The sequence below is a fragment of the Parasteatoda tepidariorum genome, chromosome 4 (assembly GCF_043381705.1).
Source record: "Parasteatoda tepidariorum isolate YZ-2023 chromosome 4, CAS_Ptep_4.0, whole genome shotgun sequence".
Classification (NCBI taxonomy): Eukaryota; Metazoa; Arthropoda; class Arachnida; order Araneae; family Theridiidae; genus Parasteatoda; species Parasteatoda tepidariorum.
Window position 1 is genome coordinate 98,153,460 of NC_092207.1, and position 20,157 is coordinate 98,173,616.

Below are 20,157 nucleotides of genomic sequence, written 5' to 3' on the forward strand. Positions count from 1 at the left end.
AATTGAAATGAAAGTCAGTACTTGATTATGTTTATATAAGTTGATTTAATAGCATTCTTATTTTTGTGAACATCTTGAAGCCCTGGTGAAGATGATAGAACTAAATTTAATATCCATAAATAAAACAAGTGTGGTTGATATTTCTATTTATACGAAGTGAGAAAAAATATATATTTCATGAATAAAACGGTTTTACAGTCTCGATCATGGCTTTGCATATGGCATCTATGTCATATTGATGTTTCCATCCCCAATCTTTACGGGCATTTCGGTCATCAAAAACTTGGGGCCATGAATCAGCTGAAAAATAGAAATTATCGATCATTTCACCGCTAACGTTTCTAATAAATGACAATCAATAAATTTTACCCAACATTTACATTTAAAATACATTTACATGGGGTAGTAAATGCTACCTGGCGCCCCTGGAGATGATTGCAAATTATACAGGACAATAAACAGAGATCTTTTGACATTCTTCATTAAGCTAGTTCTTCAAATGTTAGTAATTAATGACCAATATTAATAGTATGTTAATACAGTCAAAAACATGGATTTTTTTTCACATAAATTCATATTTTGTAGTAAGGTTTTTAGACATGAAATGAAAAAATTGTGCATGACTTTTAAAGAATGGTATTGCAAAATATTTTTTGATAATGCAATAAGCTCCCACTAATGCTCCAAAAATCTTTCTCTTTTTTTTTTTTTTTTTCCCTTGACGATAAAAATTTTGACACAAGAAAGTTCCATGTCTACTAAATAAAAAATATAAAATTTTCAGAAACAAATAATGTAAATAATAATAATTATGACATTTTCTCGAGTTTAATTCCCTGAGATATAATCATACCTGCCAACTTTTAATCCCTTCTATTATCATTTTTCCCAGTGGTATTATAATGGAATTAAAATTTCAATTTTAAGCATAAAAATACGTTGTAATTGAAAAAACTTAAGCTCACAACCATGATAGTAACGCATATTAATATATGTGCTTAATGTTTTCAAGAATAGTGGTGATCAAAATCATTTAAAAATTAAGTTTATAAATGAAAAAATAGTATATATTTACTACCACTTTAAATATGAAAATAAAATTTTACGCCAAATGCGTAAAAGTTGGCAGGTATGTATAATACCTATAATGCCAGCTGCTTTTATATCGTTATGGCAAGTTCGAAAATTTTTTTTTGAAAAGAAATAAAAATCACAAAACTGCCTTTTTTGTCCTTTATATTTGAGGGCAAGCTTTAAATTTTAATTTCTCATACATTACTATCAACTTATACTTTTTTTTTGTAAATATTTTTCATAGTGGTAATTGAAAAACGAAGTAAAAGCATTAAAAATATTAGCTACTTTTTAAATTTTGACAAACTTTTACTCATATAAGATATATTTTTCAGAACTCTTACTATTATTATTTTTAATTATTTATATTGTGGGGGAAATAATTTCAAATCAATTTCTTTTTGCCCAGAGAAATATATTAAAGTATAAAATTGGCTACCACTTGAAAATATCGTTTGTAAAAGTGGCTAAAGACTTAAAAAAAGTCCCCATTTTTTGGAATATGAATATTCCAATATGAATTTGGAATATTCTGGTTAAAATATNACTATCAACTTATACTTTTTTTTTGTAAATATTTTTCATAGTGGTAATTGAAAAACGAAGTAAAAGCATTAAAAATATTAGCTACTTTTTAAATTTTGACAAACTTTTACTCATATAAGATATATTTTTCAGAACTCTTACTATTATTATTTTTAATTATTTATATTGTGGGGGAAATAATTTCAAATCAATTTCTTTTTGCCCAAAGAAATATATTAAAGTATAAAATTGGCTACCACTTGAAAATATCGTTTGTAAAAGTGGCTAAAGACTTTTAAAAAAAATCACCATTTTTTGGAATATTCTGGTTAAAATATATTTATAATAATTTTATGTTAGCAATTTATTTCCTAGAAATTACTTTAATTTAATACATATTCAAAATTTCTGATTCTCTTCCCACCCTAATGCATAAAATTGCATTCTCATGTTGTTTGATTTTTTGTGTTCATCTTTCATCACATAAAAACTATAAACATAATGTTCCATATAATACTTACCGATTTTTTGACGTCTATCTGGGGCATATGTGACTTCGACGTGAGGCATGTGCTTTTTAAGGGCATTCACCAATTCCTCAGGTGTGAAGCTAATAGCAGCAACATTATATGTTCGAAGCGTTAGTTTCTCCTCGGGGGCTTCCATTATTTCAATAAGAGACCGCAAGCAATCTTCAATATACATCATTGGTAATTTAGTGTTCTTGTTTAGGTAGCACTCGAAAGATCCTTTTCTAATAGCATCGTGAAAAATGGATACAGCATAATCTGAAAGTCAAATAATATCATCTGTTGATGGTAAAATGCACAGCACGCCAAAGTGTCGTCTTTGTTGTATTTGAGTTATCCTTTTTTTTTTTTTTTTTTTGGAAGAGGAAGAAAAAAGAAATTATTTGTTGCCTCTTTTACGGCATACCAAATAACATTTAAACAACAAAAAAGTTTAAATTTATTTATAGGTTGATAATGGGCTATTGGCGTCGGTCTGGGAAACATCCCGGAGGATGATCCGAAGACATGCCATTGCCATTTTAATCCTCTGCAAAGGGGATGGCTCCCCCGCTTCGGTAGCCCAACGACCTGAGCGCGAAGTCGAACACTTTACGGTCAAACAGTTTAACTATGACCGGTACCGTGCACTTTCGGTCCCAACGCAGGCTGATAATTCTTGACCTTTGTGATCTACTGGGAACCGTGTCTTTACGATCAGACCACTGCAGAACTGTTGATATTGGGATTTTTGCTCTTGTAGTTTATTTTCTTTCGTTGATCTGACTAGTGAAGATTTAAAAAACAATGACATAAATATAACTTAATCAGTACGATTTCCATCCCTCTACCCCAATTGGGGTTGCTGGACCGTTTCAATCGTTGTTTGAATAACTATTTAAACTAATTTTTTGGGTTGTATAAATGAGTTTGTAAAAGTGAAATCAATTCATTTCAAATGATAAATGGAAGCATTCCATAAAGTGTGGTTTCATCACTAAAAATCAGTTGAAATAAAGTCTTCATAATATGATTGTTATTCATTGTTTTATCATCCCCAATTTTAAATCAAATTACGAAATTTTCTCTGAAAGAAATATTAAATAAGTGTACGGTGAAGTGTAACGATTTTTCAATATTTTCTTCACTTTAATGTGAGTGCAGTGGCGTAGCGAGGGGTGGGTAAGGGGGGGCATCATGCCCCGGGCGCTACTCACAAAGGGGCGCCAAATGGTCCGCAAAACAAAAAATTGCTGAATAATTTTTTTTTTTATTATTATTGATTTCTGGAAAATATATTTTAACTTAGTGCCAGTGTAATATAATAAATGTCAATTCATAAATATTATTCATAATAATTAATATTTAATTCATATTAAATATTATATTAAATTCATATTCATATTAAATATATTTCAATATTTAATTCACGTCCTTGTCATCGAGCTCTGCTTAGAATAAAAATGAAATGTTAATAAATATTAAATGTTATATATAAGTTTAATGTCAGCATAAANAAGTCACAGTTTATGTAGAAGATGTTTTTCCAAACCTGAGAGCGGCATTTCAAATACTCCTGACTATCTCAGTATCAATTGCTAGCTGCGATCGTTCATTCAGAAAATTAAAATTAATTTTGACAGATCGCCTAAGCGCATTTTTAAGTATGGAAAGAGAAAAAGTTTAAATGATCAATTTTGATGATATTATTGATACATTTGCTTCATCAAAAGCATGGAAACTCGCTACGCCACTGTGTGAGTGAGAAAATTTTTACAACAAAGCACATTAGAATGGATCATAGGCCCACCCCATAAGCACACCTATGAAGGATAATACCCCTTGAGTATTTATATAGTTAAAAAAAACATTTATATATTTAATTTAAACTTCCTTTTTCAATAGTATGTAAATTACTCACGAGTAATTTATACCTAATTTTATGCAAATTAATTAAATTGAGTCCTTTTTGAATAATTCTGTCGTTATGCGTAATATGTGGGATTGATGGAATATAATGTCAAAATATTAAACTCTTTATAAACTTTCGACTGAGTATCTGCTGGTTAGTATACTTTCTTGAAACTTTCATTTAACAATACTGTTTTCTTAAGAAATGCAACAGTTTTAAATGTTGTCGTAGGCCATTAAGGCGAGGAGTGCGATTGTTCTTGTTTTCCAGTGGCGCCATCTATGGTCAAGAATACGTCGTCTGCCACACCCATACATCACACAGAACCATTCATACATCTATTCACAGATTGTAATTTTGACCTGAACCAGCGAACGTTCCATCTCCAATTCAATACCTCCAGAGGTATTGATTTGTTCTGGCCCATGGAGGACTTTGAGACTCGACATATTTAACGTGCACCAGTCACCATTTACTACACGGGGAGTCTTCGGCCGGCTGGATTTGAACTCACGCTCTCACGAACGTGAGTCTTGTCCCCAGCCAACCAGGCTATCCCGGGGCCAACATTTTTAAATAATACGTCGTAATAAAATTAGTAAAAATTGTAGTTAAATAAGAAATGGTTTATGATTCTAACAAATAAACTATCATAAATTAATTGAGAAAAAATAGCCACTTAAAATGAAAGAACCGGAATTTTTTTTGTAAAAAAAGAATAGAAATAAAAATAATAATCCTTACCCGTGGTCCCTCCCCCTGGAGCGGTATCGCCAGAAATCACTCCTGGAAAGCGAAGGCATCGAAAGTCCAGTCCATATTTGAAGTGATAGTACTGTAAAACAAATTATTAATTATTATTCACAGTTTAGATTTATACTTACAGTTATATCCATATTAGTCTCTAAAAATAATAACTTTTTATGATGTTTCGTCGTATTTCTTTCGTTACGCAAAATAAATCCATTAAAGAAATCAGCTTCATCTAAATTTGATGATGCTTTGCTAATACTAAAAGACTAAAAACCAAATAGAATTATGTATAGGTATGCGTGTTAAGAGTTTTTCTAACTTTAGTTTACAAACTAATATCTTAATACAAGGAGTTCCTAATATCTATAAGAAAGTTAGATATTAGAAACTCCTAGTCAGCGGTTACCAAATGGTGTTCCGCGAAATCCGAGGGTTCCGTGTGAGATTTAAAGGGGTTCAGAAAGTTAAGAAATTTTTTAAATCTGTAATTTTATTTGGAATAATCCATTATTTAATTATTATTTCAATTGATGAAATTATTTAAAGCAAATGCCAAAAAAATATGAAATTTAAAGGTAAAAAAAGATTGAATGACAACTATTATGAAAAGGATTTGCAATCATAAAAAATTGTAAGAGCAATTTCACATTGCGATTTTCAAATTAAAATATAGAATAAAGAAATTCTTTAATAAAGAAATATGTTCCCTGAAAATCAAATTCAATGGTATAAAAAAAAAATTTCTTCACTTTAAGCCAATTACTAACCAAAACAAATTTTTAGCTAAAATTAGATTCACCTCCAAGATAGCGAATTCAACTATCGAACATAAATTCTATTATTAGATAAAACGCTAAAAAATAATGAGGAATGATAAAATGATGGGAAAAAAATCCTTCCTCTTATTAAATATTAAAAAATCAAAATAAAGTAGTCTTTTAATGGTTAATGCTTACACAATTGTCTCACCTATTCATAAAAAAGTCGAGGATAAGAAGGTTGATTATTCAGGGTTCCTAAGCCGAAAAAAAATTTGGAACCGCTGCTCTAGTATGCAAGAGATGAAAATCGAGAATAAGCAGTTTACAGATTTAAACATTTTAAAATAATGTTTTAAAAAAGAAAAACCTTTTTTTTTATTGGAAAGTATTAAACTCCCCCCCCCCTCTCTTAGATTTAAATACCAATGTAAGCATGAGTCATTGATTATTTCCAATTTAATATTTTAGAGTTACAATGCTGCATATTCTAATGTATTTCATACAAGAACCTTTTTCACGTATTTATTTAAATAGTTTTTTTTACATGTTATAATTTTTAAGACTGTTAACTATTAATTTGTGAAGCATTTCATACATAATTAGTGCGTATCACTTTGGCTACCATTGCCCTAAATGATTATGGATATGGTAAAAGAATTAAAGAAGATCTGTGAGAAGAAATCTTTACGATAATTTATGTCAAATAATAGCTAGCATTTAATACTTTCATCATTATGACAATCGATTGTTTTTTCCCACTTAATGTATTTTAAGTGATACTTTTTTATATATTCTTCTCATTGTTTGTCTAATTAGTTTAAATTGAGTTTAATTATAAAATGGTTTATTTTTAACTTACAAATAGTATTAAACGTCTTTTTAAAAAAAAACTATATCCATTGTTTGAACTTACTTTTTTCTACGTGTGTTTACTTTCGGCAGTTTACTTACTAACATCTCGTAATGTGATTAAGAATGTTTATTATTAATTTTATTAACATGGTGTGATTGAAACTTGCTATTTTTTCTTGTTGGTCTAAGAAAATAAAAGTTTTGTTAAAGTTTGATATTATATATTTGTGCTCGAAGTTCATCACAATAATGCTTAATAAGTCAATGACTAAGCATCAATAGTTAATGAGGAAAAATGAGTTGATAATGTTAATGAATAAAATGAAGGGTGATAAAATGTAAATAAGTGGCTTAGAAAGAAAAGGATAATAATGATTTCGCGAAGATAGCAACTTGAATATCGAAAGTATCCCTTGTTATTCCTTTTATTCAACCTTTTATTTCTGATATCTTCTATTTTGAAAACTTTTCTATTTCATCCTTTTCCCACACCAAAAGTTTAAAAAAAAATTTAATAAATAAATAAAAATACAAAAGGATAATGACTGGCAACTTAGTTTTGTTTTACTACTTAGTTTTAGAATTTACTTACTTAATATTTTTCGAATTTATGTTGTAGACACAAGAAAGTCGTGCCCACTGAAGTACATGAATAATATAAACACCTGTTTTTTAAAGCATAAATTGGAACTAACACTTAAAGTATGCACTCAGTTTATATTACCACTTTTTTCATGAGGGGATTTTTCTTACCGAAACAAAAACGTGACCTTCCATCCCCTTGCTGGGGCTAGGGGTAAACTGATTGTTTATTTATCACAAAGTGTTTTTCAACCTGCCTAGTACATATAAGATACCTGTTGAATATTAAATGAGTGAAAAAGACATAAAATTAAAACTTCACACAAAAGTTTAACACAAGAATTATGTAACGATATTAAGTTCAACACAGCCTACTCGAAGTCGTCTTGAACACTAGTGACATAAAAATTTATAACAATTTTTGCTCTAATTTTATTCTTCCACGAAAGACCAATTTAATTTGGCTTAACAGTTTCTTAGTCAACCAGCTTAGCTTAGGTAGAACTATGCAACGTTAAACGAAAGTGAAGGACTTATAAGATTAAGCAAACATGATAAATAAATCTTAAAATTCCTTCAAAATTTCAATATTTTTTTAAAACTTAAACAATTGTCATTGGACATTTAATTTCTATTAAAAACTTTATAATATCTCATTAGATGAAGGGCTTGGAGCAATATAATGATAAGTCACATTTTCACGTTGTTCAGGGAAGCATTTTCGATGTAAAATCTTTTCGATTTTCATGTAGGCTATTACATAATCGTGGGTATTTTGCTGTTATGTATGCCCAGTGCATATAGCGGTAACTTGTAATGAAATATCTACCTGGAAATAATACAAAGGATCAGTTTGAATGTAAAAGTGCCACCTTTAGATAAAGTTTAACTCATCAGTACATATATTGGTTCAATCCCTTGAATTACTTCTCATCATCTATAAACAATTTATAACTACCTCTCCAAGTAATTCTGCGTGTACTTTGGAAACCCCATAGATTGTTCGAGGTCTCTGGACACATAAATCAGGAGTGAGGTCTCTTGGTGAATCTGGACCAAATGCCCCGATGGTGCTGGGTACAAATAATCTCAATCTGTACTGTTTAGCCAATTCCATCACATTATGCAGTCCTTCAATGTTAACTCTCATGGCCAGTGCTACGTTTTCTTCTCCAATGGCACTGAGCAGAGCACTAAAGTGTATCACGGCATCGATTCTGTAGTTGACTATGATTTCTTGTAGATTTTTAAAGTCTAGAATGTCTGCGTAGATATAGGGTCCTATAAAAGAAATATAAGAAGGTAACATATTGAATGTTTTGCAATTAATTTTAAACTTCGGGGAAAAGAAAAGTTTTTACCAGCCTCCAGAATTTCTTCAGGTGCTCGGATAATATCTGACATAATGATATTCTCCGCTCCATATCTGGCTCTGGAACAATTTAAATTAAATTTATAGTGAATTTTTGTTTAACACTAGATTGCCCAAGGAAGTCATTTTGACTGCTTTTTAATTTCAATTAGAAAAACAATGATGTATATAAAGACACAATTTCTTAGAATTTCGTGACTTTTTGTACAGCATATAATTTTTTTTATTTCTAATATTTACTAATATTTTGTTATAACTGTAAATAATATAAAAAGTATTAAAAATTAATTTTAAGCAAATTTCTTCACACATTAGTTATTCTTTCAAAATCCAGTCATTTTGACTGCTTTTGGGCAATCTTAAGTATATACTAAGTTTTAGTATATCCAGTGTTAAAAATGTATAAAAACGTATTAGCTGTGTTTAAAAATATGCAAATAATGGATAAATTGGTAGGTTTTCTGTGGCTGGAAGAATTGCAAATACTCGCCCTTTAAAATAAGAATAAAAAAAGAAGATTAAATAAAAACTTAATTAAAATTTTAAGAATCAGCTGCATAACTTAGGCCTTAATCGATCTTTATTATTTATCCAGAGCCTATTGCTTAATCAATTTAAACTTAATGTTTTGGTTCTGCAACATCTTTGTTTTCTTTAACGATTTTCGAGTTCGATTACAAAAATTAACAAAAACCAAAGACTACCAGCTTTCAGAAATATTCGCCAAAAATACAATGTATTTTTTCCGAATATATCATGTTTTCAAAGGACTTTAACCTTGAAGGCATTCACCCATATTAACAGATTATAAAGTAGTAAGAAGGGGTTAGTAAATCGGCAACGAGTGGTGGAGGGAGCCTATTAAGACGACTCTATATCAAGGAAAAGCCGTGGTGGCTCAGGGGATAGAGGGCTCGGCTTCCAACGAGGTGACCCAGGTTCGATTCCAGTAATGGCTCAGATTCGAATTCCACATCCGGCTCGCACAGACCACAGTGCTGACTTAAAATATCCCCAGTGGTAGTCGGATTTACTAAGTTTATCTCAATACTTGATCCAAGAGTTGCCTTGTCTTCCGGATTGGGTTCAAAAATTCAAGGCTACGGAGTCGAACACTAGTAGCCGACAACCTAAGGAATTGGGTCGGCTGTTCAACGACTGTTATAATATCCTATCAAAGAAGAAACCGTTTATGGCAATTTTCTTTCAATTATATAATTGATTTAAAATTTGAAAGTATGAACTAGACTGATTCAGTGATTTTATGGTAATTATTGCTGTAAAAATTACGGTATATCAGATTTTTTGTGCTAAAAATCGATTTCATGGTGAAAAGTACCGACACTCTGAGTACCAGAATTTTTAGCAGTGTATAGCACTATTTTGAAACTAGACACTCGTATAAACCATTTATTTCCAAAAAATGATCGACTTCGAAAATGAGTTCCGTGATTGTTCTTGCCTTGTTCCAATGGAAGGGATTCAAGGGTTCTATCAATCTTTAAGTATATCATGAGTTCAGGAATACCCTTTAAACACCTTTAGCAGCCCAAAAAACGAAATTATTTAAATATTTCTTGTAATGAAGTAAATAGTAATCAAATAATCTGATAAAAAGAATAAGTATTTGTAACTACTATGATTTCAGTCTACGTTTTTAACTGAGGGAACTAAGAACTACATATTTGTGAGAAAAAAAATTTCTAAATTATCAATGAATTTGATTCTTAACACAATCTATTTTATATAGTCCCGATTCAAAGTTTAATAATTGCTGTACAAGTTGGGGATGTTGGACAAAATCAGAGCAAATATATGTTAAGCAAATTTAAAAAAAAAAAAAAAAATTTAAAAAATGATTAGCTGATAAAAGTTCGGTTAAAACGCATGTTTCTACTGAAACAGGAGAAAATTTGTTGAAATACTATTTCATTCTTTACTTTCTAAAAAAATTAATGTATAAGTGTCAAATTTTCCACAGGAATCACTCCTCTGCATTACAATGCATAATTAAAAAAAATAGTGTGCATGCTGCCTCTTTTTTTAAATATTTGACGAATTAGTTTTTTGTACTAAAATGTGAATAATGTTTAAAAGATATTTCCATCTTCAGATTGTATAGAAGTATTAGGAAACGAAATATCTCATTCCAATATTATTTTCATTTATTTTTTTTTTCTCATAAAAAAATAATAAATTGCGGAATGACTTGAGGCTGAATGTTTACATCAACCCCATCTTCGCCAAACCCGTAAAAAGTGTATGTTTAGAATCTCACTTTAGTATGCTACTCTTCTTAGTTCTTCATTTATTTTGCTAAATTTTTTAACATACAGTTTAAAATCGCCAAATTATTAGACGCACTATAAGATTCTATGTAAAATCTTAATTATCAGGAAATACTATACAGCTTTATTGTTTTTATGTGACTGCCGCTGAAACCGGTTTACACTTGTTTACGTTAGTGTATCAATTAATTAACATTGTAATGCACTACGTTAAAAATAAATACAAATGGGAAGTACATAAAAAATTCTCCTGAAAAAAACCCATTGTCTAAATATAAAAGTATTACTTATAAACTTGTGCAAAACATGCAATTATTAAAACACTTCGTTGCGTTTAATTATTTGATCTATTTATTATAATATAGGGGAGAGTGGGGTCAATTGTAACAGAGCAAAAATTTCGATTGTCGGGTTCTAGATTTGGTTCCTAGGTGGTGCACAAGGTGTATTTAACAAATCTACATGTACACCCCTGATGGCAACCATTTTTATGTACTTTTGAAAGAGTTACATCACAAAAGATATTTTCACGTCACGCAAGTACTTTTTTTTGGTATTAGAATATTTTATTGTAACAAAGTAATTTTGTTTAAACAAATAAAAATTAGTAACCGAATATGTAAGTGGACACCTTAATTAACATTTCAATAAAAAAAAAAGATTAGTTTTGCTAATTAACTAGCATTGTTTTTAACAAATGAAGCTGAAATGGCGTCTTGGGGACAATTGTAACAATAAGTAAAGGGACGATTGTAACAGCTGAAAATAAATAATCTTATGTTTACAAACCATTACTTAACTCTTTAAGAACCACCAATAGTTTCCTATATCATTTATATTATGTTGCATGTGCATTATTTTATTTGTCACCTTTCACAGCATAAATTAAAATTTTTAACCCCTTAAAGTTAAAAGTTTAACCCTTTAGGTCTCTGCTCATTATTATTTTTACTCCTAAAATATCACTACTATTTTGATCAATAAAAAAATATATCACAACTATGATAATATGTATAATTAACTATGTTTTAGTTGAATTTATGAACTGTTACAATTGACCCCGTAAGTGGGGACAATTGTAACAAGTGCACGACTGTCAAAAATTGTTAATAACTAATATAATAATATTTAAAATCAGGTATTTAATTTTTTTTCTAGTAGAGGATAGTCTACTTTACTCGTCTGTCAATTAATACTAATAATATATTGGATTTTTTGTTAGTTAAAAATAGTTAAGTAAAAAATGTTACAATTGACACTACTCTCCCCAACTAATATAATACCTCATATAATAAATATTCTATATTTATATAATATGTCGTCTAATTTATCCAATCGCCAAATTTATATTATTTATCGTCTAATTTTATGAATTGATACACGAACGTAAACAAATGCAAACCGGTTTCAGTTGCGTAAATACAATAAAGCTGTATAGTACTGATCTACTGAACTGAACTATCACTTAATAATTACGATTTTACATAGAATCTTACAGTACGTCTAATAATTTTTCCAGGGACTGTATTTAAACATAAAATGCCGTTATTTCTGCGAATATGACAGTTTCATATGAAATTGTTGTAAAAGGACAAATACATACCTTAGTTTTTTCGCGAGTCCTGTGCCCAGTTGACCTAAACTTCCTGAAATATAATGCAATAAAGCTCTAATACAAAATCTATTAAAAAATTATTTTTGGATAAAAAAAATTAAGCGCTAAAATCTAATCTAAACGAAATATAAAGATCTGAACTAAAGGAAATATAAAATTCAAATTACCAGTTATGAGTGTCCTAGGTGGTTTCCCATTTTCTAGTTTTGTGCTAAATGATCGATTTGAGATGCCGTAACTAGGTATGACAGCTTGAACCGGTAATATTTCATTGACACAACGATGGACAATCTTAGACGCAGTTTTCAGCATAGTTCTAAAGAAAAATTAATACCACATTGAACTTTTTTCTTATCTTATAATATATAACTAATGCGCACATTTTTTTAAAAAATATGCTAAAATTATTTTCAGAGTTTTGTATTGCTTACTATTGAGAGTAATTTATTACAGAAACACGTTCCTTGTGCGGAATTAGAGCACAGAGTTTTTTTCTTATTATGCTTTAAATATATGATAACAGCCTTAAATAAGAAAGGTTACATTTTGACAAACAAAAGTAAAATTGAGCTAAAATAAATCAAACTAAATTTTAATGAAACAAAAAAAAATAAACAGAAAAGAATAAACTAAAATATATCCAAACTTAAATTCTCCGGTTAAACCAACCATAATCTCAATTTTCTGAACGTCAGGAAACGTAAAACATTAAAAATTTATAATGAATGTTTTTCTACAGTCTTAATTATAGTAATGAACCGTTTAAAAAAATTACTTCATATGAATTCGTATCCTATCAGTATTAAATTTCGAAGGCTATATAAATACAATTTATAACACAGTAATAGTAATTTTGTTCTGTTTGATATTCCATCATTTTATGAAGTACAGTGCACAAAATAATAAACGGATCAACGTATATAACTTTTGATCGAATCATCACGTTCTAAGACTCAATCTTAATGGTTCGAGAGGGTGACCCCAAATACGATGGTTAGTTAGTGCAGACGATAGTTTTAGTAAATCAGACACAAAAGAGCACTTTCTCTAAATAAACTTACCTTTTTTTTCGGGGGATTCGTATTTCTGACCCTTAAAATATAAGCGGTAACTGCAAAATGGAAAATAGGGTCCTCTTAGTTTGGACAGGAGAGCGGCCAAAGTTTGGAGTTAATTTCATTTTTTGCGTATTTTGCCATATCTCGAGAACTTTTTTAGTAAATTAAACTTTTTGCACACAACTATAAAATATGTTTATCCAAAGAAAATTCCATGAAAAATATAACTTTCAGTATTATATATATATTATAAGCATATATTTTTTTTTATTTAATAAGAATCGTAAAAGTTTTGGGTTGTAAGGCATAAAATTGTTTACATAATTTTGAGGAATGTAATTTTAAGTGGCAAAGTGCAAAATTTGAATGAAATCGGTTGGATAGTTTCTGAGAAAACGAATAGTAGAAAAGCCGTATTTTTTGAAATTCTCAGGAACTATTCGATCGATTTCGTTCAAATTTTGTATTTTGCCATGTTAAATTACATCTGTAAAATAATGTAAAAAATTTCATACCATATAGTTCAAAATTTTTTCGACTGTTTTTAAATAAAATAATAAAAAGTAATAAATACTTACTAAAAGTTATATTTTTCGAGAAATCATCTTTGGATAAACTAATTTTATATTTGTGTGCAAAACGTTTTCAATTCGCTTAAAAAGTTCTCGAGACATGTCAAAATACGCAAAAAAATAAAATTAGCATTAAGGGTTTCAAACTTTGAACCGTTCTCCTGACCAAACTATGGGTAAACTATTTTCCAGAATACTGCCTATATTTTGGGGGTCAGAAATCCGAATCCGTTGGAAAAAAAAAGATATGTTTATTCAGAGAAAATTCAGTTTTCTGTCTGATTTGGTAACTGAAAATATCATTTGCAATTATTAGTTAGCATATTTGGGTCAACCGCTCAAACCACTAAGATTGAGTCCTAGGACGTAAAAATAGGATAATTAGATCAAAAGTTCTTCAGGGTAGTCCGTTTTTTATTTTGCGCGCTGTGCAATGGAAACGAAACGTTATTATCTAGTTCAAAATTATATTTTGTGGGTGTCAACAAACATTTTGTCACTTTCGTGAATGCCCGAAATATTTCGATCCGATTTAATATTTATTTATCCATCTGACATTTTAATGTTGATTCGATATCCAATTAGGATAGATAAAAACGTCAGAATTCAAAATACCGGATAAATGCATATCGGGCAATTAACTTAAAAAAGTAATATTGATGGGTATACTGGGCAAGTGTGCACCGAGCAAAGATTCTTAAAAAACATGAGGGTGGAGAGTACCGGTTACTATCCATACACTTATCCAGCATTCTTAATTATTAAATAAATTTTTAAACACTGATGAATAAATTCATACCAAAACATATCTAGCATATATTTCAGTCATTCATCAAATCGATGATGTGATTATTGACATAAAAATCGATAGCAGTCAACAATCATTAACTTCGTAACTTATACATCATTTCTTTTTTACCCTCCATATATTATTATTCATTTGAAGGATGAAATAAAACTAACTTAAATGAAACTTTATTTAATTTCCTCTAAAATATTTCAAATATCCATTATTTAATAAATATATATTATTATTCAAAAGTATACATTAAATATATATATTTATAACTTATATTAAATATATATAAATACAAATGTAGATGTATATATCTTTATTCCTCGAAAACATATGAAAATTTTAACCCATCAAATTTATTTTTAAACAAACAGTTTTAATCTCCCCTAAATCGTATCCTAATTTTATATGTTTTCAAATATCTTTGAAAATAAAAATTTTTAACCATCAATACATATCACAATTCTTATAAGCTATATTTCAAATATATTCTTATATTTACTAATAGATAACTTTATAATCTAAAAAAGAGTTGTTTTTTTTGTTGTTGTTGTTGTTAATAAACATTGAAAATTGCGCAAATTGTTTAGGAAATAATGCAATTGTTACAATTATTATTACTTAAACTTTTTTAGGTTCTTAGATCTTGAAGGATCTATATTGTGGGATATGGCTCCTTTTTGTGCTTTAATATAGGTTTCTAAAGTAAAATTTCATAACTCACGTGGACACAATATTTTCTCCAGAAAAGTTTAACAATCAGAAGAAATTAATTGTCTATAAAAAAGAAAGACTAATGTTTTACTGTTAAATGAACGATTATGAAATCACACAATACATAGATAAAAAAACAATCTCAACAGCAATAAAACAAGCCATATAAAACACCTTCCAATGAAATTACCAAGCATAGTTTCATGTCAGTTAATGGAAAAAAGTCATTTTTATTATTATTTTCGCCTTTTTATTAAATAGTTTTTTTTCCTAGTTAGATTACTTAAACTTGTCATTTAATATTGCGTTATTTAGAACTTTTTCATTTGTGAAGTTTTTTTTGTAATTAATTTAACACGAGTGGAAAGTTTACTATGTTTTCACATTTCATTAAGTCAATTTTTCACTGAGATATTCCGTCGTATTTCATGTATACTATTTTGTTGTAAATACTTAAATTTTTCATATTTTTAAAAATCCCCTTCATTATCATAAACAGATTCGGAGACAATTTTAACATTGATATTAACAATATTCTAATTTTATAACTTAGTTTATTCTTATTAATCGGTATAATAATTTATAAAATATTTCAGCGTGAAAATAATTATACCTCAAATACAGTACGTTTCTAACATTTAACTCTATCTTTTCAAACCCTATCATACTTATTAATTTTTGTAATTATTTTATTATAAATTATAATTATTAATTGTTCTTATTATTTAATAAAATAATTATAACTATTAATTTTTTATATAACTTTATTGTAAATTATTATAACTTATTAAATGTTATCACCTTATTATAAGTTGTCATAACTATTATTTATTGTTATCACCCAGATATAAATTATAATAATTATTAATTGTCATTACTTTTATTAATTATTATAACTATTTATTGTTGCTATCACTTTATTATAAATTATTTAGTCTCATTATTTGTAGGATTAAAAATATCAGTGGTATGCTAACAGTGTTTTGTTTACAGCTATTTAATTAAAATAAAAGACTAATATCGAAACAAATAATGAGCAAATAATGCGAGAAATTGAGTAAAATATTATTTATAAATTTAAAGCTTCTCAAAAGCATTAAATTCTTAAATTAATATCATATTCCATAAGAATATGTATGTAATTAATACATAATAAAACATTACTTCAGAATAATGTAAGATACAAAACTATACTTAAATAATACGATTTGTTTTAAATTATAATTTTAATTTTTGTACTTCGGCACTTTAATTAATAAAATAATTTTTCCCTTGATAATATTTTTTTCCATTCAAATCTTTAAGATTCGAAAAAAAAAAAATTTTTAAATTAATTTCTTTCAAACGCAAATTTACATAATGAATTTATACTATATGGGTTAAATTAAAGGACACTTGGTCATATATTTTTTTAATGTTAAGAAAACAGCATAGGTTTTAAAAAATTTTGGTACTTTTTGAACATAAAGATTACTGGAAACTATACTGAATCTTTTTATGATTGATAATTAAAGTGAAGGATAATGTAAAATATACAGAATCTGATAATTGAACTGCATTAAATTTTACTTATTTAAAATAAAAATAAAAAAAGCATACGAAATGTTCCATGTCCTAAAAAGAAATAAACACTCGTTCATAACACGTTTTTAAAAAAATCTCACCTTAATAGGAAAAAGAAAATGAGAATGTAATCACTTTCGTCTGTGAAGTGGATGTCTCCTATAAATCCTACGTGGAGTTTTAACTCGTAAATAATTCCAATTGTTTTATTTTGTCGCACCTGTCACACAGCTTCTTTAGTTCTGTTATTCTATTTTGTGCTACTCGAATCTACGGAATAGTAATGAAACAAGAATATCGCTTGCAAAACTAGTTCTGACGTCATTTGAATGGAGTTAGTAGCCAATTACAGAAAGAATCCTTAGAGGTGTGTCAAAACAGCTGAGAAAATAAGCAACATTCGATACAGAATTATTAGATCAAAAAGTGAAGTGAAGCATGACTCATTTTACAAATTGTTTAAACAGAAAGAAATGCTGGCAATTTGAATGTCAATATTAAATAAAATGTGGAAGCAAACGTTTTAGGAATTATCATTTGGAATTATAGGGATATGAATGGGAGATACTATATCGAGAGTTAAAAGAAATAGTGTCAGTAGTTTTTTTAATGTAGATGATTGTTGTATCAACTTACAGAAATAAATGTAAAAAAGGTGACGAGTGAGGTAACACCAACGACTTCTGTTCTATCAAATGTAGTAAAAATGGCTGTTTATTGAAAAAAATTAAGAATATTATTGAAGGTAGAGAAAATAGTGATATATATTTGTGGAATTATCACCCATAATTAAAAATAGGATCATTTTATGAATAACGAAGTAACAAGTAGAATAATAATGGTATCAAAAATAATAATGGATGCTAATTTTATTTTTTCTAATGGCATTATAATTTTTTTTTACCATGAACAGGATCAATACGAAATTTTCCATCATCAAATTTCTCAGGAATTCTAAGGGTTAAGAAGTTACCATGGTTTATACTTTTTGAAATAGACAGTAAATGCTTTGTTGAGTTGTCTCTTATGTAGAAGAATGATTTAAAAACATTTAAGCAACAATTCTGGTCTGTTTGTTGAGCAAATTTTTTTAAAAATTGTCTTAAATCGAGAGAAAATCCACGAAGATTTAATTCCATAAGAACTCTCTTCTTTTATTTTCAGAAATCGATATAATTAATTTACGATTTATAAAAACTAAAGCAATGAATGATACTGGTAAGCAATAAAACATAAATGAAAAATATATATGAACTATAATAAAAGTAATTTATAACAAAAATAAATTATAATAAAAGTAAATATAAAATTATCTTCCTTTATCACATTTTCATAAGATTTACTCCGAACAAATAATTTATACTTATATAGTGTCATATGAAATCCAAACATAGAGCAATTCATTTATATCGGCTTAAAATAATATACAGAACTTTCTGCAAATAAAATAAATTTTAATGCATCATTTTATTCATGTACTTTTGATGCATAAATAAATTCAAGCTAACTATATGCCAATATTTAAAAATATATAATAATAATCACAATGATAAAAAAAAATAATGTTAGTATCACTTATTGTTAAACTATAAAAATATTCTGCATTTGCATCTAAATTATTTTATATTTTACTGAGAAATATATATTAAAAAATGTTCAAATTTGTACAATCTATAAAATAGAGCAATTTTTTACCAAAATCGTCCATGATATGCTTTATTCTATTAAAAAATACGTCAGAGCTCGTGTTTCTCTCTTGATATTTTTTTTTATAAGAGTAAAACAAAAAGTATTTTTATGTGCTTCACATGCACTCGTAATCAGCAAACAATAATTTATTTCCAAAAATTTGTAGTATTATTCAATCTTTCTAATTTCAAAACTATTAAGAAAAAATTCATCCTATTTTTAAGTCATAACATTATTTTTTCTGTGCATATTTTTTAAAAAAAATTTTACCATAATGATTACAATGATCACTTCTATACATCTATTATCTGTAACATTCTATAGATCTATAACATTTGCTAAAAAATCATTGAGAAAATCCTCTTTGGATATTTAAGAATAATGTCATAAAAAATTTATAAATCAACAGGTATTACAAAATGCTGTAAAAATTTTATTAATTTCCTTTTTATACAATGATCATTTTGATAAGTACAATTATATCATGCTGATTTAAAAAGTGAATAAATAAACAAGATTATTAAACTGCTTCAATAGAAAATCTCCATAGGAATTCAAATAGTATGTAAACATAAAAATAATAATTTTTCCCTTGTGCACTACTGCCATTTTCCCGTACAACGGTTCATAACATTTTGACTAAAGAGCTCTAAAAATTGCTTTTGAGTGTTTAGAGTTTTTTTTTTCTTAAAGAAGCAAGTAAAAAGTAAGCTGACTTTTTTGTTATTTTATTTTATGTGACTCCAACAAGAAAAACGACGCATTTATAGGTGCAAACCACTATGTACGCAGTGTGCTTTTATTACATACTTTGTTTTCAATTTTTAACATTTTTAACTTAGTTTTTTTTCCGATTAAATAAAACATATCAAAACACATTTCTTTATGTGACATTAAATAACATCAACTATGGGAAAGAATAGTTTTAACTTACTCAAAAATTGCCAAATATTTACCAAATATTTTTCAAAAATGCCTTCTAATGCAATAAAGACTAGGATTTAACAGTATAGCATCTCTGAATATTTTACTGTAACTTTCCTCACAGCGCTATCCGTTTAACTGATCCCTTTCTCATATGACAGATAAAAGGGGGGTTTGTAAACTATAATTTTTACCCTTGAAGAAGAAAAAGGAATTCGAAAAACGAGTTATGAAAGATTCTTAAGCCGGTTTCTCCATTTTTTGCATTTTCTTTCTGTGTAATTATCATTATTATAGAGCTTTTGAACCAAAATCATCATAATATATTTCCTGAGTTCAAATTTTCAATTCACCTTTTTTGGGTTTTTAGCAAAATATGAATAGTTGTCTGTGAACCAAATCATTTACCATTTCCTTTTTTTAGAATAATTTGGTTCATTTTGAGCCACACTGTGAAAAATAACTGTAAATTCTACAGAAACAAAAGTTTTCCTTTAATCGTTACCAGCGCGTAGCGAAAAATTCCCGTTTTTATTTTTCAGATTTTTTCCGTATTTTCGTTAAAATAATGGAGTTATTTTGTTAAAACAACAGTATT

The 20,157-nt window shown here is 28.0% G+C and overlaps 1 protein-coding gene across 3 annotated transcripts; it reads right to left on the reverse strand.

The window, feature by feature from the left end:
* Positions 1-25: 25 nt before the first annotated feature.
* Positions 26-19,694, reverse strand: LOC107452005 (L-threonine dehydrogenase). 3 transcript variants are annotated; one of them, XM_016068273.3, is made up of 8 exons: positions 19,570-19,694; positions 12,411-12,559; positions 12,232-12,274; positions 8,330-8,400; positions 7,927-8,249; positions 4,765-4,855; positions 2,121-2,387; positions 26-300 (listed from the first exon to the last, which is right to left on the reverse strand). In XM_016068273.3, exons 2-8 carry the CDS (start codon positions 12,553-12,555, stop codon positions 176-178), a joined length of 1,065 nt encoding a protein of 354 aa, XP_015923759.2. In that variant the 5' UTR covers positions 12,556-12,559; positions 19,570-19,694; the 3' UTR covers positions 26-175. The 3 variants fall into 3 exon arrangements, with proteins under 3 accessions (XP_015923759.2, XP_015923758.2, XP_071036323.1); XM_016068272.4 differs by lacking the exon at positions 19,570-19,694 and adding an exon at positions 17,048-17,261; XM_071180222.1 differs by lacking the exon at positions 19,570-19,694 and adding an exon at positions 16,983-17,238.
* Between the last annotated feature and the right edge of the window lie 463 nt (positions 19,695-20,157).